This window comes from Meriones unguiculatus, chromosome 9 (genome assembly GCF_030254825.1).
Source record: "Meriones unguiculatus strain TT.TT164.6M chromosome 9, Bangor_MerUng_6.1, whole genome shotgun sequence".
NCBI classification, from domain to species: Eukaryota; Metazoa; Chordata; class Mammalia; order Rodentia; family Muridae; genus Meriones; species Meriones unguiculatus.
In genome coordinates, this window is record NC_083357.1 from 115,155,774 (window position 1) to 115,179,510 (window position 23,737).

Here is a 23,737-nt window from a genome sequence, read left to right on the forward strand (position 1 = left end):
ACCGAAAAGCATCAAGAAGTTCAAACACCCGGGCACTACTTCCTCAATGTCAGGGGCCCTGGAGGGTGTTCTTCCTAAGGTCAGTCTCTTGTCACTAAAGCCACCAAGTGTTCTAGCCTCACAGATGGTCTACAGTGAACGGCAACCCACGGGGACAGAATACAAAACAGCACCTTCTGCCCCAGCTACGCTGTGCTTCCAGTAACCTGTCTTTGAAAAACTCATAAGGCATCAGACTGTCTCTCTGGGTGCTGGTTCAGTCTTACGAGAAATTTAACAGACCAACAGCCAAACTTGGGCTAGCCTTGAGAGACGCAGGACAAAGTGTCAGTACACCGCAGCGGACTGATGAGTGGGCTCTGGGGCTTGAACTCAGGGCCTCATGCTTGGAAGGCAAGCCCTCTGCCAAATGAGCCATCTCCCTAGCCCAGATCTTAAATCTGTAAAATGAAAAACATGAACCTTTGAAGCTTGGGCTTAAGTTCAGCCTGGTTCTACCAATGACAAGTTTCTGACTTTCCCCTGTCTTAACTTCCTCACCTGCAAATGAGACACAATGTTATCATAGCCAAGATGTCTATCTCCAAACGCTGTTTGCTGGGATAGAATGTGTCGGTACATGTAAGTATTTAGAGCAGTGCTTGCTACAAAGAGATCAGTCAATGTTGCCTGTTACTAATAGTGTCATCACCTGGCTCTCTTCATGTTCTGCTTTTTTAAATTGCATTTACCAGTCTTAACTTTGTATGCACAAGCATTTGCTGATGTACTAACTTCTCCACAAGAATTTCAGCTCCAAGTGGGAGTGTTTTGTCTATCTTGATGACTATGTAATAGCTTAAGAATCTACAATGCAATCAGATCTTAATAAATAATGGTTTGAACTCATGATGGAAGTCTCACACGTCTGTTTCTACAACTTAGGAAGTAAATTCATAAGAACATGCTTTATGTAAAACACAATCACATTAAATGGCATTGTAAAAGAAACATATGGCTTATAAAAATTAATTGGTTCAGGATCATAATAGTTATTCTTAAAATAGAAAAGCATTTAAAAGTTATTTCAGGAAAGTTGATCCAATTATAGTATTCTAAACTAGTTATTTCAGTACAGAATAATTCAGATTATATTTCAAGTATGGAAAAATAGTAAAATACAACGAAACTGAAAATATTTGTGACATTATCATCTTAAACATTTTCCCTGCTTTGTGCACCACATTGAAGAAGTCCCACAATGCCTTATAGATTGACAGGGATGTTGGACGCCGTTTCTGCTCTCTTTGAAACTTACTGTGGTGGCTTGAATGAGTGTGTCCCTGATAGGCTCATGTATCTGAACACTTGGTTCCCAGTTGGTGTTGCTGTTTAGGGAGGTTATGGAACCTTTGAGAGGTACAGCCTTGGTAGAGGTGGTCACTGGAGGTGGGGTTCCAGGGTTACTAACCTTGCCCCACTTCCTGTTATCTTTCTCTCTGCTTCCAGTGTGTGGATGAGAATATGAGCACCTGGCTTCCTGCTCCTGCTGTCTGTTCCATGCCTCCCCTGCCATGATAGAGTCTGTCCCTCTAGCACCCTTTCCTCTCTAACATGCTGCTCACTAGAGTGTTAGAAGAGAGATAGAGATGTCTGCACTGGCTGACGTCACAAGTAAATGGAGGAAATGGGGGGCTCATTCTAGGAAATCCAGGACCTGGGGGAGATGGGCTGTGTGTGTAAAAGGTACTGAGTGACACCCTTCCGGATGAGCACCTCACTGATGCTCAGATTTCCTGTACAGGGAGAGGCACTGTAACCTAACAGATGCCACCCCTGTGGAACAGAGCTAGATGACTTTCACACCCAGGGACACACCCTATTCCTCATGGTCAGCTCCAGTGTCCAGATTGATGGAGTGACAGGTGGCTGACTTTTTGTTTCAGCTGCTGTGATCATTCGATAGGTTCCATCTTTAGTTACTCCTTCTGTCCTTTTATAGAGCTGTCATGGTTCCTGGATGCTCCAGTAGGTACAAATAGTAGCAACATTTCTTCTGTTGTTAGATAACTAATTGGAATGTACAACTTTCAGGATATCCAGAAAGTTAAAAACAAAAAACAAAAAACATTTCTTTTTGCGCTCTTCAGCAGTTAGATTCCTCTTTTGAGAATTCTCAGTTTAGCTCTGTAGCCCATTTTTTAAATTAGATTGTTTGGTTTGTTGGTGTTTAATTTTTTGAGTTCTCTATATATTCTGGATATTAGCCCTCTGATGAATGTAGGGTTGGTGAAGATCTTTTCCTAGTCTGTAGGCTGCCATTTTGTTCTATTGACAGTGTCCTTTGTCTTACAGAAGCTATTCAGTTTCATGAGGTCCTATTTATTGATTGTTGATCTTAGAATAAAACTGAACAATATTCACAGGACAGTCTCCCTCTGAAAACCAAACTCGTCTTCTGTCTCTAGTATTCCCCTTTCCAAGAGAGAAAGGGGAGTAAGGAACAGGAGGGAGTAAGGAATGTAGCTTTTTCTCTTGCTGCTGAAGTTGTTGAGAAGTTGAAAATAGCAGTGCCCTCTGAAGGACCCTCAAGCGAACCCTGTGGCTCCCAGTTACACCCACGTTTATAAAAGGATCAGGGGTTTGGGTTTGGGGGTGTCCTACCCCCTCTTTTTATTTCTCCTTTTTCTTACACATGCTACCATTAAGCCTGTAACCCCTCAGTCAAGTTTTAGTCTACTTTGAAAAGAACTGCCAAGGTCATCAGGATTCCCAACATTCATGGCAGGCAGGATCTGCTCTGGTTCAGGAAATCATAGAGGCAACAGTGAGGGTAGGAAACAGGGATCCAGGGACCGTCAGCGCGCCTCCCTGGGTATGCACATAGCATCACACTTCTGTCCAGGCGGACACTGTGACTTCACTGCACACCACCGGGCCCAGGCCAGGATCTCCTGGAGCGAGTCCACTTCATACACTGTGCTCACACAACTCTAAGCTCTGCCAGGAAAACCTCATAGGACTTCTCCATCTTCCCAGAGACAGCCATCTTGGCCTTCTCACCATCCAGAAAATAAAAGACTCTGAATGCATTAGAAAAGGTTGAAAATTTCAGGTGTGTGTGTGTGTGTGAAGGGGGCGGGGGACACACAAAACAAAGCAAAAACCAAAAGACCCACTTGCTGTTTTTAGACCCTACAGTACAGCAATAAGAATAGTTTGGTGACAAGATTTCTTAGGTCGTGTGCTTCAGAATACAAGCACGGCCAAGACCAGCCAGGAAGATGGTTCCAGCAGTAAAGCGCCTGCTGCGTGTACAAGGACCTGACAGGAGATTCCCAACAAAAACACACAAAAGGAAAGAATATCACAGTGTAGACGGTGATCACAGCTCTGGGAGGTGGTGGCAGGGGGACCTCTGGGCCTTGCCAGCCAGGCAGTCTAGCCTGATGGGTAAGCCACAGGCTCAGCAAGAGACCACCTCAAAAAAATAAGGTGGAGAGTGGGTAAGACAGTCATCCTTACGTCAGCCTTTACAACAATCGACATACAAGTGCTGGCATTCTCCCACAAACACGTACACGGAGGAACACACATACATGCACACGCACACACAAGGGGGCAGCTGGAATCATTATAAATACAATATTGAACTGTCTGCCACTACCACTGCCTCATCTTTGGTTGCGAGAAGCTTCTAAAACTTCACTTTGTCAATGACAGATGAAAACAAGCACAAGGCAGCAAGTCTGAGGATGCCTGTTGACAGGACTGGTTCCAGTGAACATTTCTTCACTGCTCACAGAACGATGCGATTTCTAAAATGATCTTACCACGGAGCTCTGAAGAGAAATTTAAGCTCTAAAGCAAAGAGAAAAACGATTTTCTAATAATTCCCGCTGTCTCGGGGTAGGCCACAGTCTTGCTGTTGGTTTGTCCTGTCTTCCTGTTCTCTGTGGTCGTTCATGCATCTACACCTTCTCTCTTAGAATTTTCCAAGGAAAACCTCACAGACTCTAAGCCACCACCAAAGTCAGAGGTTGGTGAGGCAGGCAGCCCAAGTTAGGAAAACTAAATCCCTGCAGAGGCTGCAAAGGACTGTGGGTACATAGTGAGGTGGCACTGCCATGCCTTCAGAAGCAGATATTCTTGACAGGAACCCGACAGGCCTCCAAACTGGTGTGCTCAGTCAGAACCCATCTATAAGTTAGAAGATTTCAGAGGGCAGAAGATTTCAAAGGGCAACAGTGCTACTTCAAAATAATAACACTGATAATGACCCCTGAGGTTTTGTGGTTTTTAGTTTTTGTTTTTAAGAAATAAACCACGCTTCTCTGAAATGAAGAGATCAGAGCCAGTCACTACGCATTTATTAAATGCTTACTTTTTAAAAGTAAAAGACTGAGCTGAGTCCTAGGAGGGATTACAGTCTAAGATACAATTTCTATTATTAAGCAGCTTACAATTAATTCGCAGAACTGGAGTGAACTTGCAAAATGATTATGCTAAAACATGTAAACCAGAAGCACCCTAACAGCTAAAATCCTTTGCCTGCGTGGCTAAGGGATCCCCAAGAAGCAGTCCACAGGGACACACTACACAAATAACAGGAAAATCCTCCAAAATTAAAGGTATCAGTACAGAAACTTAGCCAAGGCTCCAGAAGTCTGTTAGCTCAACTCTCTCTGTGGCGTTACAATGACAGGTTTTGTCAGTAAGTACCACTCTCATAGTCTGTGCAATTTGCCATTATAAACACTTTCTTGTGAGGCTCCAAAGCTCTGTGTAAATATGATGTCATGTTTCTTTCAGCTAATAATGAAAACAAATGCCTCATTTTCCTAGATGCTCCCAGAAAATAGAGCAGTAAGACAAATGGCTGTTGCAAAGTGTGACCTTCTGAGCAAAACAGCAGCTAAGCTGTGCGTCCTTATGAGTGTCAGTCGCAACCGCTCATGAACTGCTGACATTCCCCACAGAAGGAGGTGACACGGGGGTCACTGCACCCTCACACACATCTCCACTCACTCCTCCTGGCCATCTGTATGCCGTTCTGCCTTGACTGCATGTTGCCTTGCGGAGGAGCGAGAGCATATTCAGACTGGGGAAGGTTTGTGGAAGAGGGACTCCCTCAACGAAGCCACGGGGAAGCCATCATCCATGCTAGGTGCCTGTGTTCCAGAGCGGCTGCTTGAGGGTCACCTACTCTTTCCTGAAACCCCCTCATGCATGCTCTGTAAAAACAAAACTTAATAAACTTGCTGGTTCCCCAGGGGGCTCTTCGGTGGACTGAACTTTGGTTTGTCTTTGAGACCTTCTGAGGTCCTGAGTGGGGAGTCATTGTTTACGTGTCTCCTCCCAGGAAGAATGCACACAACAGTGGTCCAGGACATTAAGTCACAGGGGAGAGTTTGAGCTTTGCAAGGGACAAATAAGATAATGTATTGGCTGAGCCAGGCTCTGGAAAGTTAAAATGCAACATGAGGCAAATTGTTTTGGATCATCATCATCACACATTTCACATCCATTCACACCATCGATGCTTCCCAAAGTGGCAAAACAAGGTAGTTCAAGCAGTAACCCTCCCAGCTTCCCCAAGCTCCGAACATCTGCACACACACAGATGCTAACGATGAAAGAAGTTGTGCTCTGTACGTTACCTCTTCTAAGGCGTTCCAAAGCTCCTCTTCCGTGTGCTCATTAAAGGGGTCCAGGTTTTTCCTCATGGTTCCCGTGAACAGAACAGGTTCCTACGAGACCAAAAGAGCCAAATGTTGTCACCACACTCTGACTTTCAGAATAGATTAGAAAGGAGAACAAGTGCACCAAGATTCACTGCAATCATTAATTCTACGGTTTCACGTGCTTGTTTACAAAACGTCATCTGCATTAATTTCCCATCACACAAAATGGGCCTCAGAATACCTTCCCAGAGCACTGAACACTAGCAAGAGAGACCACGGCAGTGTGCCGTGTTAAGATGAAAATGAGGCGAGGAGCTTCCTGCTGTTAAAAACACTTTCCTGGTAATAAATATAAAGCTGTATTTAGTGAAGTAACTAGGAAAATAACTTGTCAATCCTGATAGGACTCTGGAAAAGAACAGATAGCATGATTAGTTAAGTGTGTGCTCGAGTTGAAACTGTTATTTTCTCCTTTGGTCAAGAGTTTTCTGGGACTGGAATCTCTCTGCATAGCCACATGGACATGAGGTAGTTCTATTCTCTGTTCAAGGAGGTTGTCAGCCAGTGGGCCAGTGGTCCTCTATTCACGCAAACAGCCTCTGATGGTGCACCAGCCAATCTCCACATCATCCTGTCTGTGCAGCAGGCCTGGAACGGGCCACAAGGGCCCGTTATTCTTAACCACGGGCCACAGCAAGCTGAAACCCACTGGGAAGCAAGCATAGGAAGGAACACGTCCTCCGTTCTACTGTTTCAGGAGGCGCTCACACTTAAATTGCTCCGGGATCACATGCTGCCTTCTAGACTTTCAGGCGGCATCTTACACATGTACCTAGGGAGGCTGTGTAGGTTTTCCCTTAGACTTTCCTAACAACCCCGGGCCACAAGACACGAGCAGAGAAGGGCCCAGCTGTGAGGAAGCCTGAGGGTCACGGATGTGGGGAACAGAGAAGCCATGGCTCTCTCACAGGTCCTGGAGAACTGCTCCTGGGCTACAAGTGTGGGATGTCACTTAGCCTCGAAGCAGGGCCTTTAACACTTAAGACTGAGGAGGAGGACTTGTCTTCAAAGACTGATACGGTCATTGCTTCTTAATTTTAGACTGGTGACAGGAAAAAAAAATGGATGTAGGCCAGTGGTTTAGCATCCCCAACATGTGCCCCTCAGCAGAAACCCCACACGAACAGACACCGCTGTTGAATTTTATTTGTGCAGCATTGACTGGGTGATCATAAGATATTTAAAAATGGCTACTGAATTGAGCTCAAGGAACACAACAGACTTATCTAAGGTTCTGCCTACAATTACAGAATTTTAGATGAAGGACTCAATCTACAAATGGTGTGAATGTGTTATCAGGAGAATGAACATCATTCTTCTAACTTCAGATTTAAAACACACACACACACACACACGCACACACACACAACAGGGGAAGGGAAGGGAATGGAATGGAGGGGAAGGGAGGACAGGAAAGAAGGAGAAACTCAAGTCAGGTAACTCCTTCTTGCTTATATGAGCTTCATAAAAGGCATATTGCTGTCCAACTTCCTTGCTAACTCCCCGCACCAGCTGTCCCTCTCGTCTCTGATGCTCTTCTGACCTCCCCCTAAAGGCTCCACACCATGGCTGATATGCCACTCAGGGGCCTCAACTGAGTGGCTGTGAGGGGCTTGAGGCAAACATGGCAAGGAATCAGCTTTGAGCCCATGTGAGAAGTGAGAGGTGGCCTCTTTGTCTATATTAAGGACAGGTCATTTCCCTTGTCCAGGATAGCTGCTTTTACCTCAACTTTCTTTCCCTTCAAGTTCCTCTCAGACAGCAAAATCACACCCAAAATGTCAGGTCTAGACCCTGGCAGAGATCTAGACATTTATAATGCCCCATCTTGAGCACTAATGTATGCAACTGACTGCTTTTACCTTGTCCCACCTTGTTTATCATACAATGATCACATTGTATGTATGTATGTATGTATCATTGTATATATTAGCACAGGTAAGACTGATGGTTTGGAGACTCTAGACAACAGCCATAGGAATTGAAGTTCTTTTCCAATGTCCTGTCTCCTGATCAGGTCCTCATACCTGTCTTATCCATACCTTCTCCCATTAAGAAACTCCTTCATATGGATATATCTGAGGACTAAATGAGCCCTCTCATCCTCTCATAGGTCAGGGGGGTCACTGAGCCACAGAACATAAATACCTGCTTTACACTTGTGTTCTAAACACCACCCACAGACAGGAAGCCCTTGGGAGGTTTGGCTAATTATCCCTCGATCACTGTTCACTAAAATAAGGGTCTCTATTAAATCTATACTGTCAATTTAAAGGGAGTATTGGGCAATCACTCATGTTTATTTAGCAATATGAGAAGAAAATAATTAAGTAAATAAGAGCAATTTTCTTTGCTGCAACATGCGGCTACATATTTCACAAGTAAAATTTCATCAAGACTTGTTGAACAAGGAGAATGATTTAATAAAACATTTACTGGTTGAAGCTATATTTTCTTTAAAACTAGCAGGCAATTTGTTCACAATGGTTGTTTTACTATGCCAAAATGTATGCACTGTTCACTTACTTTATCCACTTGCCAAATGAAAAGCCCTAATATTATCTTCAAAAGGCAGTAAAAGTGCTCTCAGCAGACACATGCTGAGGGAGAGGATGAGGGTCAAGTTAATGATCATTCCGGTAGGTACTATTGTTTAAAGTGCCCACCTCCGCCCAATGAAGCTCGCAACTAGTCTTACAAATAAGCGCTGTAAAATGTCTGCAGGCGAGGACTTCAGCCAGCGTGGGGTCTGCGGGAGAAGCGGACAAGCTACCGCAATGGCCTCACTGAACTTTCTCTGCTGTGCCGGTTTTATAGGAGCTTTATTTTAACTTCCACAGTTACGTAGCATGGTAAAAGTAGGAAAGGCACATGTTCAATACAGCAATAAAATCGGAAGACTAATATCAAACTTGTTTTTCTTCATCAAATTAAATGCTTTAATCCTTTGCGCCACATTCAGTATTAAACTTTTGGCTGGCACTGACACAGCACACATTCTTATGAGGCATGTCACTCCCAAGCGGCCAGAGGAAATGTAAGTTGACGATGCCCGGTCGTGAGAACCACAGATTTACTAGGCCTTTTGAGCATACTGACTGCAAGCTGGGCCCCCGTTATGGTAAGAAGAGATTCAACCCGCTCAACTTCGGACACTTAGGCCAACTAGGGACCATGAGAAAAACTTACAAATGAATGAAAGAAAGTTCAACACCTCATTTCATCTTCCTGGGACATCAAATAGGAAACTCTAAAATGTAGCATCTGGAACGACACTGCTTGATGTGTCCTCCGAGGCCCTTTCCCTGTCCCTATGCTGGGCAGCATCCTTCCGGGTCTCAGGGTGGAGTCATCTGAAGTCACTCGATCCCAGCCTCTTTTCTTCTTTCAATCCTGTACCCTCTGAGTGAACCGATCATCATGCATTTCCAGAAGAAAAGAACATTGTTCGCCCATGAAGAGAGCTAAGAATTTAAGTCCTGTAAAGTCATCTTTAAATACAAAAAGGTCACCAGCTCCAGGGAGCAGAGCCACAAATTTTAATGAAGACTTCAGTGTACAGGAACAAAGGCGGACTGCATTAGGCTGGGATCCAATTGTACCTCTTTACTAGTAACAGCACACCTACCCACTTTTCTCTTTGAAACACACACACACACACACACACACACACACACACCCCAGGTGATCAGAAAGGGGACTTAAGAGACATGGAAGCTCTGGTTAACCTTTTAACTCTTTAAAAGCTCAGGAGTACACACACACACACACACACACACACACACACACACACACGAATAGAATGCGCTGTTTCAGAAGCACCTGGCTTTTGTTTTGGTACAAACAAAGGGAATCTATTAAACACACAAAACGAATCCGCTTGATCGTGATAAAGATTACAGCTGTTGTAAATGGGAAATTTGCTGCGAATTGCTCTTTGATTGAGAACATTTCCTTGGTGCCAAAGAGCCAGAGCTCCAGTTGTAAAGAAATTTGACCCAGAAAGAAAACGGAAAGCCACACTTGCAGATGCTTTGTGATAAGCTGTTCCCTGAAGCCAGGCTCATCTTGGGACTAGACGGTGGTGGGACAGACAAAGGAAGCACAGGTGTCGACCATTTGTTCTGCTCAAGAGCGTTTCACAGGCAGCACGTGTTGGTTCACTTATTCCTGAAAGGCTAAGTGCTTGTTCCTTAAAGGAGCTGCCGGAGTCCCACCCAGACCTGTCACCGCCCTTGGGAACCCACTCGGGCCCTTCACCCATACTTCTCAATTGCCTTGGGGTGGGGGGCTCCCAAGAGGGGACCTTAACTCTCAGCTAGGGGGAGGGGCTGAGGGGAGAGAGGGGGAAGCTGATGCCAGGCTCACCTAGACCTGCAACTCAGAAGCCAGCTCCATTTCTCTTCTGCTTCATCTGCGACACAATCAGCAAAGCGGGATGCTCCACAGCCTCACTGATGACTGGCTTTCTTTGCCTCCGCTGCGACCCTGCAAAGGCCCTGTGGCCCTGGTTGGGAGCGGTGGCACTCTTTTAGCTCACGGCACCCAGTCAATCCTTGTTTCTACGGTGATTTGGTGATTTTCTTTTTGTTACTCGGATGTTTTGTTTTGTTTTGATTTTTGGCAAAACAACCTTCACAAACCAGTCTTTCAAAGCTCCTGCCTGAGCCAAAAGCCTTAGGAAAAGATGCCTACAGACTTTACTTTCAACTTTATTTTGACTTTATTTATTTTCTTTGGCCTGGAACCCCTGCACAGAGGTAGCCCATGGCAGTTCAGTGTCCAAGTGGGTTCCATAGTAATGGGGACAGGGACTGTCTGACATGAACTGAATGGCCTGCTCTTTGATCACCTCCCCCTGAGGGGGGAGCAGCTTTACCAGGCCACAGAAGAAGACAGTGCAGTTACTCCTGATGAGACCTGATAGACTAGGATCAGAGGTTAAGGGGAGGAGGACCTCCCTTTTCAGTGGACTGGGAGAGGGACAGGAGTGGGGAAGAGGGAGGGGAGGATTGGGAGGGGAAAAGGGAGGGAGGTACAGGGGGGAAACAAAGTGAATAAACTGTAATTAATAAAAATAATTAAAAAAAAGAAATGTGGGCAGGGTACATACAAATGTAGAAGGGATTCATGGATGCTGTGCAATATTAGCTGCGACCAGGTGTCAGGAAAAGCTTTGTTTTTGTGAGGAAAATCCCTAGATTTGTCAGATTTTACCACAAAGATAGCCACTCCACGAAATGAGCAAGCCGTGGGTGAGTTTTTGTATGTCTTGCAGTAATGTCTGTGAGGTTTGGGAGAATTTTTTGTTGTTGTTGTTGTTTTTCTGTCTCACTAACTTTTAATTTATAGAAATAATCTGATTTTTAAAAAATCACCAGGGATTACAAAAACACAAGCAGGCATTAATGAGCCATGTCTTCCTTTCTAGAGTGCGTTACATCCCTAGAGGCCTGTGCTGTACTAATAGTTACTAATGAATCAACATTCGTAAGAAGCACGCATTGGGCCACCCCTATTCCTCTCGTGCAGTTGGTCCTCCATCAAGAATCTATGACATAATAATGACCAGATCTGGTTTAAGGAAGGGAAGTCAGTGCGGGAATCAAGGTGACTTCATCAAGGCCACGCAGTCCCAGCCGGGAGAAGGATGAAAACGTGGGATGTGTTGACACTGCTCAGCACACGCCCTGAGCCTGCAGCTTCTCCAGATCGCTGCTATTAGCAACCAGCTAGCACCGGGAGGCAGGCACAGAAAGGTCCTGGGCGCATGGTGCCTGGACATCACGACCCACAAGGACACACATCCTAGCACTGTTTTGTCAATGCTCCCTTGGGAGGATATGCATGGAGCACAAAAGGAGGGTGGGAACTCATGAGCAGAACCTAACCCTGGCGCTGTCAAAGCATAGTTAGTCTTTGCTCGGATGTGCTTCCAAAGCCTTCCCTCCTGGCCAAGAATCACCCAACCCGGCTTCTTTATCGAGAGTTCTTTCATGTACTCAGCACGGCCATTTTACTAAGAAGCGTGCAAAGGAGCAAGAGGCACATTTCCGGACCCCTCCCCCGAGGACACGAGGGTACTTTATGGACACGCCAGTGTTTTCTCAGGACCAGTGTGAGATTTGAACTCTTATTTCTATTGTAACTTCGCTTCTAGTACTCAGAGGGACCTTCTCCCGTGGAAGAGTTCTTCCATTTTGTTTTCTTAAAAGGGTTTTCTTTCAATCTTAAAAAAGAAAACTTACACACACACACACACACACACACACACACACACACACACACCATGAAATCCAGCCATCAACCATTTAGTTCATTATCTCACCACCCTCGCTCAGCGAAGGTGCCACGCACACCTGTGCCTCGGTGCACTGGTGAAGCACGAGAACAGCTTTCTGGAGCCAGTTCTCTCCTCCCATCTCTCGGGTCATGGGATCGAGGTCACCAGGCTTGGCAGCACGTGTCTTTACTCAGGCCTGGCTCTTCTTAATCGTTTTAAATTGCACAGCAGTGGTACTAAGTGCTTTTACAATCTTTGTAGTGGTCGTCACCATTCGCAGGGCTCTTATTTGTCTTACACCTTAACCCTTATTGCATTAAACAAAATCAGTCCCTACCCTGCTCTCCTCCGGCCCTTACTGAGCACCATTCTACCGTGTGTCTCCACGAGCTGACCACCCCTCCCGTGAGCAGACCTTCTGACGCCCGCTGTTCTGTGGACGGCTCTCAGGCACCACGCTGCTCTAAGAGTTTGCCCGTGTTGTAGCACGCATCAGAATTTTCTCCCTTCTTAACGCTGAGCAACTTCCCACTGCTCGAATAGACCACATTTTGTCTTTAGCTCTTCATCTGCTGATGGACACTTGGGTGGCTTCCACATCCTGGCCACCGGGAATACCACTGCTGTGAACTGGAATGGACGAAAATCTCTGCCATACTCTGCTTCTGGTGTGTGTGTGTGTGTGTGTGTGGACACATGCACGGACACACGCTCACAGTGGAATTGCCGGGGAAAGTGCCAGTCCCCGTGCTATCTATGTTCAACAGTGGCTGTGCACTTTACATTCCCACCAGGAAAACACAGAGTTCTAATTTATCCCAACCCCATCACAGTGGGCTGGTATCGCTATCATTTTACAGGTCAGGGTAGGAAGCAAGAGCTGTAGGGGCCACAGGCTCAAAGCCTACATCTCCTTCTCTCAGATGGCTGGGTTCTCTGTGCTTTATAATAAGCACTGAAAGGCCCATCACAGGCTCGTGCTCAGAAAGCACAGCTGCTTGGCCCTCTCTCTCGCCTCTTCTCTGTATTTCTCACGTCAGGAATGGGTGTGCATGGGTGTGGGTTTCCCAGCTCCCCTCAGTGGCTAGATGACTATGGAGTATAAAAACATGCCAAAATAGAAACCCCAAACAGCAAGCCTGGAGCTGAATCCACACGGGCGTCAAAGCTGAGGGCAGGATGAAGCTGCCAGGCTCGCCAGCTGCAGGCTGCAGGCCTGTGGGGTCAGGCCCTCCGCTGCCTGTGGCTGTCAACTAGAAGACAGTAATTACTCAATAAAGACTTTCTGAATTACACTGGGTAAAACTAAAAGCAACTCAACAAGAACGTAAAGTAAAAGCTTCCAGTGTTTACGTAATCCAGTCTCTAGACACTGCCTAAATGTCTGCAGCTATGAGACAGTGAGAAGGATCACATGATCAGCCTAGGAGGAAATGACAACACAAACCTCCACCATCAAGGCAGCCAAGCGTGTGTGTGTGTGTGTGTGTGTGTGTGTGTGTGTGTGTGTGTGATCTCAGGGGCGACACCACTGCCTGGCTGGCAGCACACAGGGATGCAAACCTCCCCTGGCCTCCCCTAGGACTCTATGGTCCCTCCCTGGCTAACGTCATTTCCCAAATATCCAGACTCTGAGTGTCCACAAGGTCTATATACTCTGTAACTCTCACAGGCTGTCTCAGCTGCACAGAAGACCTTGTATGGACATGATCATCCCTGAATGAGAACAGGGGCCTCGTCACCCACAGCAAACGTCTCTCATCATACTTACAGCCATGCTTCCTTATGGAAGGCGCTTCATCCCTAAGTATGAATGTAATTATCAGTGGATTAAAGGGCAACACCCAGGGAAGGTGACTCCAGAACGAATTTAGGTAAATTTTATGGAAACTTAAAACCAGTCAGTCAGTCTGTCAGTCTCTTTCTCTCTCACACACAAGTGCGCAAACACACATGCATGAATCCGAGGTAGCTACTAAAATGTCTGCTGAAAATACCTGCTGAAATATGCCTTATTGGCTACTGGCTAAAGGATCAACCCTTTCATCCAATTAAAAAACTAGCAATAAAATTAAAAGCAATTAAACTTCAGTACTCCTGTAAAAGAAACAAATGTGCATGCTCTAACTTGCATACCTGAGGTATGATTGACATTTTCTTCCTTAAATCATGAAGTCCAATTTCAGTTGTCAAGATCTTATCAATCCAAATTTTCCCTTCAGGTTCTGACAATCTGAAAAGGGCTGAAATGAGGGAACTTTTTCCAGCTCCGGTTCTTCCCACAATTCCAATCTATGAAGAAATCCAGGGGGAGAGATTAGAAATCAGCCATAAGCAACTGACCTGGGTGAGCATGCTCATTTTCACAGGTGAATTGTGAAGCTTTCTGTTAAGCTCCCAGCCTCAGTGTCCCCTGATGGACAAAAGTGCCCGTGGGTAAAAACCCCTGGGTGAAGAAGAGCCATAGGAATGGTAGGGGCTAGCCAGCGGCTTCCTCAATGGGCGGCGAGAAGATGGTTTTATGCTTTGGAAGTCTGGTTTGCAGAACCTTGAGAACGGCCTGCATAGTTCTGGAGGAGCCAACTGCTCTCTCCGGAAGTGTCTTACAGAAAGAGGCACCGTGTCTCCCAGCAGCCTGTCATTCCATGAATTCAGCGTTGAGAAAGAACCTAGACTGCCCTGCTTAATAACCATCTGGTTATGTGGTGGCTTGAGAGGAAACACCTTGAGATTTGCAAACGCAGGTCTCCACACCTTGGAAGACAGTACCAGCAGCCAAACCATGCGTAATGAGATCAACAACAGCAGCGCCACAAACAGCATTTGTGTTTACACGGGGCCTTTCATGTGAGCAGTTCAAAAGACATTTTACAAACCAATTAATACTTACAATTGCCCCTTGGGAACGATTTGTGTGGAGAATCACTCCTCTTATTAAAGTCAGAGTGGAGAGAAATGAACTGCACTGACAATAAGATCAAAGAATCAATATAACGCAGGTGGATGCCAGGCACGGAAAAACCCCAATAGTAAAAACTGGCTTTTGGGAGTGTATGCTTACACCGATGAGCAGAAAATGAGCCTTTTCCTCCAGTGAGCTTGCTCAACTGGTGAGAGCACAGAGATGACATCATCCTTATTAAAAAATCTAAAGTCAATGAAGGGCATAGACATGCCTTCTATCACTTGTAAATTAATTCGGTAGATTAAAAAAGAACTCACCATTTTAACATGGCAGAGCCAAACTCAACTATCTACAGGTTTTATGCTGGGAATTTTACATGTAATATCATCTGAATACTTTCAAATACAACCAGCGATGGCCTTTCAAAGCCTATAGAGAACAACTGGAAGAAAGGTAGCTTTATTTAAGTTCCTGAAATCTCTGTAGATGCTATCTACCTATCAGCAGCACGAACTCACGTCTTACAGAACAGCTAGATCTTTGGACACAGGTGTGCTGCATGTGCCAACGAAACAGAGCGTGCTGAGAGCAGCCAGACTACAGACCGAGAGCTGCAAACTTAAGTGCGGACGATTTAAAACAAAACAAAACAAAAGCCTCGCTCTTTCTCCCTGTCAATAAACTACCACCCAGAAGCCTTTAACGGTGACCAATGGATTTTCACAGATACCAAAGGAGAAGAATATCATAAGTTTATGGTCAGACCACAAAGTGACACACAGAGATGGCCCAACCTTATTGCCTCTTTGTTTCCCCAAGGTAGGTCTCCAACAACCACGGCAACATGTTACACTTTTTTTTTTAAAGATCGTGTGTGTGTGTGTGTGTGTGTGTGAGAGAGAGAGAGAGAGAGAGAGAGAGAGAGAGAGAGAGAGAGAGAGAGATTGAGAGATTGTGTGGGTATGTGCCTGTGAGCATCGGTACCTGAGGAAGGCACACCCTGGAAGCTGGAGTTACAAGCAGTTGGAGCTGCCTATTGTGGGTGCTGGGAATTTGACATGGTCCTCCAGAAGAGTAGTCTATGCTCCTAACAGCTGAGCCATCTCTCCAGCCTCAACATGTTAGACTTTTTATGTGGATCAGTCTTCGTACTCCATACTCAATAGACCCAATATCCAATGTCCCACGCTCAGTAGGCCCAATATCCAATATTACACTCTCAGTAGGCCCAATACCCAACATTACACACTCAGTAGGCCCAATACCCAACATTACACACTCAGTAGGCCCAATATCCGATGTTAAACTCACAATAGCTGCTGCTTTGGACATCCCCCATAATCTCCCAGCTCGACAAGAGCCTAGGCTCTAATTGCCCACCTCACCTGCAGCTTTCTCCCACGAAGCCTGGCATCAAGCTCCAGGGAGCCTCTGTTTCCTAACTTGATCCCTTTGTTTTTAATTCCCTCAGCCACCTGCTGAATCCAAGGCCACATTAAAAAATGAATAAACTCATCCTAATTAAAATCTGTTTGGGAAGTAAATAAATACTAACCCTAATTTCAGCCCTCTGACAGAATGATTTTTCACATGTGATGCATGCATGTACATGTGTGTACGTATAGGTTACTATGAAGGTGCTGTCACATATTGTGGGCATCTACTGCTTCCTATAAACATTTAGGGCACATGCAAAATATTGAACATGATCACTTATCTAATAAATCTCCTCCTTGTGGATGTTCCATCTGCTTACAAAACATCTTGATGTTATAAACAGTATCGTGTTAAATATTCTTGATGCTACATCTCTGCAAGCAGCCTTAATTATTTCCCTGAAACAGATCCTTAGGCAGGGAACTACTGGCAATAGCTATAAGCACTTCAAAAGGCGCAAGGCCTGCCAAGCCTCCCTCTGGAAGCAGGTTCTTCATCTCCATTGGCACCCCTGGCCTTGCACCCCCCCAACCAAATGTCACTTTTTCTAGTTGGCGTCCTGTTTGATTCCCAGAGACCCCTTCTGCACCCGGTCTGTCTCCCACCTCCTGTCTTTCATCCCGGCACCTCTGGAGACTCACACCCCAGAGCCAGCCTCCGAACACAGCCCACCCAGGAAACCTCCACATGACACCTCGACCAACATGTCCACCCATGGCTCTGCTCGTGTTTCTGCGGCGTTCCTGCATGGAAGCGGGTGTGGCTTAGGACTCTAGTCAAGATTCTGATATGCTATCCCAGAAGAGGGTGAGGTAACCCAGGGCATCAAAGTGTAGAAGAAGGTTTCGCAGGGATCAAGGAAGAATACTCATGAAGTTGAATGCTGAGCTGGACTGAATGAATGCTAGCTCACTGATTGCTTGGCCTGGACCAGAGTGTCTGTATCCCTACCTGAGCCAGATGCTTCGGCTCAGCTGGGACTAAGGGAGAGGCTGGGGACATGGAGTCCCACACGCCAGAAAGAGGAGGGCTCCCCAAAAACATTACGTAAAACGGGAGACAAGGGGGGAAACTAATAGTTTTGCACATTACAGCAAGGTCCAGCATACATCTGTAAAGATCTGTCACCAGAGTAGTAGCTTTGAGCAAGAAAATAAACAAATAAAAAGGCAACACGCCCAAACCAATCTACTTCTAGAACTAGAAAATGTTCGCAAATGGCCCGGTGCTCTCTCCAATGATCAAATCAACACAAATCACCTAAATGAAAAATGCAGCCAGGGCTTGGAGGCTAACTGGAGACCCAGGGCGCTAATGAACTCATTTTGTTCTTTGCAGAAATTAGGAACCTGGTTCGCTGTGATCACTGTTTCTTCTCTACTTCCAGCGATCTCAGAGGAAGCCACTGAGAGAGAACAAGGTTCCACCTCTGCAGTGGAGCCGCATTCCCGTCTGTGCTGGAATCCAGGCACCAGAGGGGCAGCCAGCAAGGGGGGGCTGGGAATAGGAAGAGGGGGAAACCCAAGGGGCACAGACAAAAGGGAGGATTCCATGGCGCAGCTGCCTCCATGCAGGCAGCCTCTAAATGTACACAAACTCAGCCAACTGTCACTGGGCTGGGGTGGACGCGACACAAGTAAAAAGTGATGTTCTTACGGACATAGCTCAGCCCTCGAGTTCCATCTCCTTTCCAACCTCCAAGCATCTAAGGTAATCCTATGATCTGGGGTATTTTTAGGCTCTAAGAATACAAGTCTGGGGCTACACACTGTTTCCTAACTTGTTCAACGAAGTGGCTTATATAACCCATCTTCTGTGGCTCCCAGGTTTCGAGTGAAGACAAGTGCAAATCAAGAGAGTCACGCTTGTGGCGTCGGATCTGATAAGCACGTTGTCTCCAAGCGAGCAAACATCCTGCAGCGCTGTCGGGACACCATCGGAGGCGCTTGGCTTCCATCAAAGCTGCAGCTCGTGCTTTACCCACACAGGCAGCCACCCCATCTGCAGACCTACAAGGAAGCTGTGGAAATAATTAGGATCCGGCTTCTGCCAAGTGGCTTGCTGCATACCCTTTGGGCACCAAGTCGTACGCTCAGTCTTTCATGTCACAAGGGTATCGCTCATTAGATCACAGCTGCGATTAGGCCATTAAAAGGGTTGGTGGTAGACGGTTGAAAAGATCAGCCAACCCTCCGGCATTTAGCCCTCCAGGCTGGGATAACTGCAGTGGCAGTACACCGGCCTATCACGCGTGGGTGACAGTCTAACCTTGACATGGAATCAGTGCACAGAAGCGGAAATACAGAGCGTGGGGAGGAGAGGATTCTCCATGCCCATGAGGAAAAGGGCTGTTGGCAGAGTTGTGTTTTGTTATTGGCTCCTTCCTGCACACACATCCCCTCTCATCTGCTCACGTTTACAGCCAGCTGTCTGCAGCAGCTACCACGTGACCTGCAGAACGGCCATGCCCCTGCCAACAGGTGCACCTGCCAGCCCACAGGCTCCCACAGCAGCCTCGGGACCCCGCTATTCCCCTCTGCCTGAGTCTCCGGGCCTCACACTGCTTCTGGCCACCAAGCTCTGGTGGGGTTGTGGATCCTGGCAGTTTTCCGTGGTGGCTGACAACTGGCCTTGCAGAGTGCGTGCGGCTCCCACACGTGAAGGGACCACAGTATGCATGGGCCTGGCTAGCGTCACAGCCTGCCCGGGGCAGGAGGTGCCAGAGACCACAGGTCAGGTTGATGGTCCAGAAGGAGAGGCAGCTGTGGGAAGTAAAGGAGGAGGAGAAGCAAGGTGTCCAACCTGTGGGCACTGCACCACGACACGCAGTGTGGCATCTACAAAGCACGCCCGAGTCCCAGAAGAAAAGCCGTGAAACAAGACCCGCACGCTCAAGTTCTCAGAACATTTATGATTTTGTGAGGGGCTGTGCTCATAGCCACGGGGCCTCAGGCCGCCTGGGTGTTAGGGGTCGGACACTCGAGGGATGAAAGCAAGGAAGACCAAGGAAAGGAAGGGAGGAGGGCACCAGGAGATGGGAGGAGGGCTGGAGTGGAAGATGGGACAGGAGAAATACGTTTGATTCAACAAGAGAGGAATAAAAGCCGCTGGAAGGAAATGGGAGTGTAAATGACAAAGATCCAGGGTTGAGTTTCTAATTATCATGAATCACTAGATCAGGTATATTAATTAGCTCTTGAGAATATTTAACTCTAGTCAGGTTAAATCCCAGCTGTGGTACTGAGGGTGCCCCAACCAAGGGTGTGTTATTGAATAAAGACTCATTTCTTCCTCACATAGTGAGAAAGTGTTTGATTAAACAAACCTCAGATTATTATGTAATATTCAGAATAAATGAAAATGATAGTAAGTGGGGGAAAAAAAGGGAAACAATAGTTTTCCACTACACGGTCCATTTCCAAAGAAGACTTATCTACATCGCCGCTGGGCTGACTGACATCCAAAGAGAAACAGACAGTCTTGCTGGCGGATTCAGCAGGAAGTCGGCCCACGGATGTGGCCCTGAATCTTTAGCTGAAAGTCAAAAGGAGTAAGATGGGCTTAAACCAACCTTTTCCCTGGACTTGATGAGAGCCGTCAGGTGCTTCAGTACCAGAGGTCCATCTAAGCTGTAGGTGAAGTTCACGTTGTCAAAGACAATCACTCCCTCCTGGGGCCAGCCCTGGGGCGGGCGCTTCTTGCACTCCCAAGGCGCCTCCTTTTCTAGGTCCGTGTATTCAATCACCCGCTCCACCGAGATCATCTGAAGGAGAGAAGGCATCCACATGGTCAGGGAGAGGGGCTTGCTGTTGGGAGTAGTTCACCTACACACAGCTGGGTGAGGCGTCTGCAGTCTTTGATGGGACTGTCAAGGACACTGAGGACTTGCAATCTTGCTCAGCATCACCTAACAGCTTCGCTTATGGACGGTCCCTTCAACCTTACAACACTGAGAAAAAGGCAAGAGGAGTGCTCCAGGGGCAAACTGACTGACAGGCAAGCATGAAGACCTGGGTTTGGATCCCAGCATCTATGTCTCAAAATGTGAGGTGAAGGGTGAACAAGGAAGACACAAACCTCTAGCCTTCATCTACACACATACAATGCAATGTGCACACGTCACAGGCAGGCGCACACGCGCCTTCCACAAACACATAAGTGGAAGGATTTTGTAAAACAGAGAATTTCTGACCTTTGGTCAGTAATCTCTTGCTCCGGGAATGGTTTCTCATTCTGCACTAGTTATCTCTCGCAGCTTCAGGTTGCGCTATAGCAACCTCTATTGTGTGAGAGCAGAGAGAGGGAAGGACGGCGTGCTTACTGTTTATCTCTTTAGCAGGATAAACGTTTTGAAGCCTAAGCAATTTCACGTGTTGAGTAAACCTGCAATCGCCATGACCTGTGACCTTTGAGAAGCTCCTTAGAGAAGGGAGCTGGCCCTCCCAGGAGGGAACAGCGGAAACGCTGGGCCCCGCTACTTTCTATCCCCGCATGCTAAAACTGGTGATGAGCGGGCAGGAACGGGAGAGGGGGACAGCTATTAATTAAACAAACAACCTCAAAACACTGAATTCTTCTCTTACCAAGAATGAGGAATTACCCATTAAGAAACAAAAATAAACAGGCCTCTGAGAAATGAGCTTATGCCTCTCTAGGGTTTCAGGGCCCCCACCCCCCCCACAGAGGCATTTATTACATCTGAAGACAGCTTGCGAAGAATCTAAAACCTGCTGACACAGCATACATGAGACAGAGAAAAAAGACGTATACATTTTATTCTACATTAACATTAAACAGATGGAAATAGGATCTTAAAAAAAAAGCTATGTTAGCTGCAATGCAAAAAATAACAGTTTTAATATTTTACATAAGAATTGCTTTTATGCTATTTAATGGCAAAGGGGACTTTAAAAGGCTGAAAACTCTCAGATAAACGTTACCATATTCTCCACTTCGGCACTCTGCCTCACAGACCACTGGAACATCCCCATGAGTGTGAGGGCGTAGGATAAGGCCAGGCCGACCTGCCCGGCATCCAAAGCTTGGTGAGGAGAGAGAGAACACAGTCAATCTCAGTTGTGGCACGACCCTGCTGCCTTCTGCTCCTTTACTGGGAGGACACAGAGGTTGTAAACAGAGGTAATCCTTAAACCTCTGTTTATTGACCAAGATCACGATGCAGTTTTACAAACCCATTAGGAATTCTGAAAGACCGTGAGATGAGTTTATGAATCTCAGTGGGACTGACACACATTTAAGACAGGCACTGCACTTGTGAGGTATAACGTCATTATTCACGTTCTTCATTATGGTTTAAAGCCTGTTACATAATCCCGCTGTGTATGTCCCGTGCAACCACAGCTGGAAACCACTGCAAACAAGACGATGTGTTCTAAGAACCAGCGCTTTTGAAAGTAAAATATGACTCCCATTGTTCTATTAATAAACATTGCAATTCAGTGGGGCAGCAGAGAGGTCAGGCACGGCGGATTCCTGCCACTCAGGCTAACACCTGCTCCTGGGGTCCCCACCTGGCCCCCGGCACAGAGCTTGTTCTCGAGGACCATCGCTTTCACCTGTGTGCATATACTTGCGTGCACAGACTCAAGGACAGCCCAAGAAGAGCCGAGGTTCACATGTATAGCCCTCGGGCGGACAAAAACAGCGCTAACAGCAAGCTTGTTTCTCACCTCCTGGCCACCGGGCCGCACATTTTCAGAACGCCCTTTGTAGAGGCCTCAGCTCCTTCTAGCCAAGATGAAAAGAACCTATGCAGACCCTCTCCCTGGGTCACACTGCCTGATCCTACCCACCCTGACACGTTGTAAAAGCCTTACCACACTTTGTTAGAACCACACAGACTTGCCACTAGACAAGGTGGCAAGAGCTTAATTTAACAACTGTAAACACAGCTATAAATTGTAATCATACCATAAATAGTTATTCACATCTGCACTTACTTTTTGCCAGAATCAGGGACCCAAAGGCAACAACGATGACAAAAATGGCACAGATGGCATCCAGACGCACGGCGAACCATCTCGACGTCGTCAAGAACAGGAACCAAGCCTCTGGGTGTGTGAACCAGAAAAGCACAGGGAGTAAGTACAAAAGCCACACAGTAGGGCAGCAAGGTCTCACACACGTTTCTGCAGAAAGTCAGGAAATGCAAAGCAATGTGCAATACACACACCAAACAGTACAGAGGCTTTGCACAAGCAAAACCAAACAAACAATCAAAGAAAGATGCAAATAAGCAGCACCAAGCAGCTGTCTAATCATAATAATAATACAGAACACGGAAGAACGGTCCCTTGCATGCTCGCATAAGGTGAAGTCCGTCAGCATTCTCCGACTGTTTCTAGTTCTTTCACAGCAGAGAACACAGCTCCCGATTTGCCTCTGCTACTTTCTTCACCCGAGTGCTCCGCACACACCGGGGCAGGGGTGGAACATGGCTTGGGGGCTGCATGTACCACTAGCATGTAGTCCTTAAAGTGCCAGAGTCATCAAGACACAAAAAAGGTGGGGCGTGCTGAAAATCCATCTGCTGACCCCAGCCCTAAACGGACAGAGAGCCACAGGGCACAGAGGAGGAAGGACTCAGCAAGCCAATCAGAGGAGCCGGACACAAGGCTCTGAAGGGGTCCAGAGCCTCTGAGCAGATGGAGAAGGCATGCAGCCAGCAGCCGCCAGCAGCAGGCGCTGGACTAATAGATCAGCAGAGCTAATCGGCCACAGGGACCAGGCCTGAGAGAAGAGCAGCCGGCAGCTTTTGCAACCACTTGCAGAAATATACAGACCTGAATGCAGGTCCTGGTATGCATCAAAGAGCTCCTGACACCTCTCTTCAGCTTTATAAGCCCGGATGGTCCACAGTCCCTGGAGGGAAGATGACAGGTGGGAGAACACCGGGCTCCGTGCTGCAGAAACGTGGACACAGAAGAGAACGCTCAGTGACGCTGGCTGCACGGCCTTCCTGGGCCTCCTCCCCCACCTGGGCTCCCCTGGTGTTTCCCCTCACCTCTCCCAGGCCTCCCCCAGTCTATGGAGTAGAGCCTAAGTACCAAGAAGTATTCTTGAGACTTCCTGAAGAGCTCTGAGTTTTCAGTCAAAACACTCCCAGCAGCCTGGAGACGGTCCTGTCCACCACCCTCAAACCCTGGTTGACGATGCCTCATTTTAAAGATGGAAAAGAGTGCTCCCGTCCAGCATGCCTGTGACCAAAGTCAAATCTAGCTCCCTGGTGCCCTCATTAACCCATCCTTCAAGGTATTTTCTTCCCTATACATCCTAGATATTTCTATAGGAAGAAATTATTTTTTATTGATTTTTTTTTAATTTGGCCAGTAATGTTCTAAAAAGTAATTTCATCAGAGGACTTACCAA

At 46.8% G+C, this 23,737-nt stretch overlaps 1 protein-coding gene across 2 annotated transcripts in view; it reads right to left on the minus strand.

Moving 5' to 3' along the window:
- The window catches only part of Abcc4 (ATP binding cassette subfamily C member 4), a 212,594-nt gene that overhangs the window by 20,461 nt on the left and 168,396 nt on the right, over window positions 1-23,737 (minus strand). For both annotated transcript variants that reach the window (XM_021637101.2, XM_021637102.2), the window contains exons 22-27: window positions 23,152-23,271; window positions 22,309-22,419; window positions 21,289-21,389; window positions 19,920-20,111; window positions 14,143-14,298; window positions 5,640-5,729 (exon numbers count right to left, since the gene is read on the minus strand). In XM_021637101.2, the coding sequence (XP_021492776.1) occupies window positions 5,640-5,729; window positions 14,143-14,298; window positions 19,920-20,111; window positions 21,289-21,389; window positions 22,309-22,419; window positions 23,152-23,271 (770 nt within the window). The remainder of the gene's footprint in view (window positions 1-5,639; window positions 5,730-14,142; window positions 14,299-19,919; window positions 20,112-21,288; window positions 21,390-22,308; window positions 22,420-23,151; window positions 23,272-23,737) is intronic.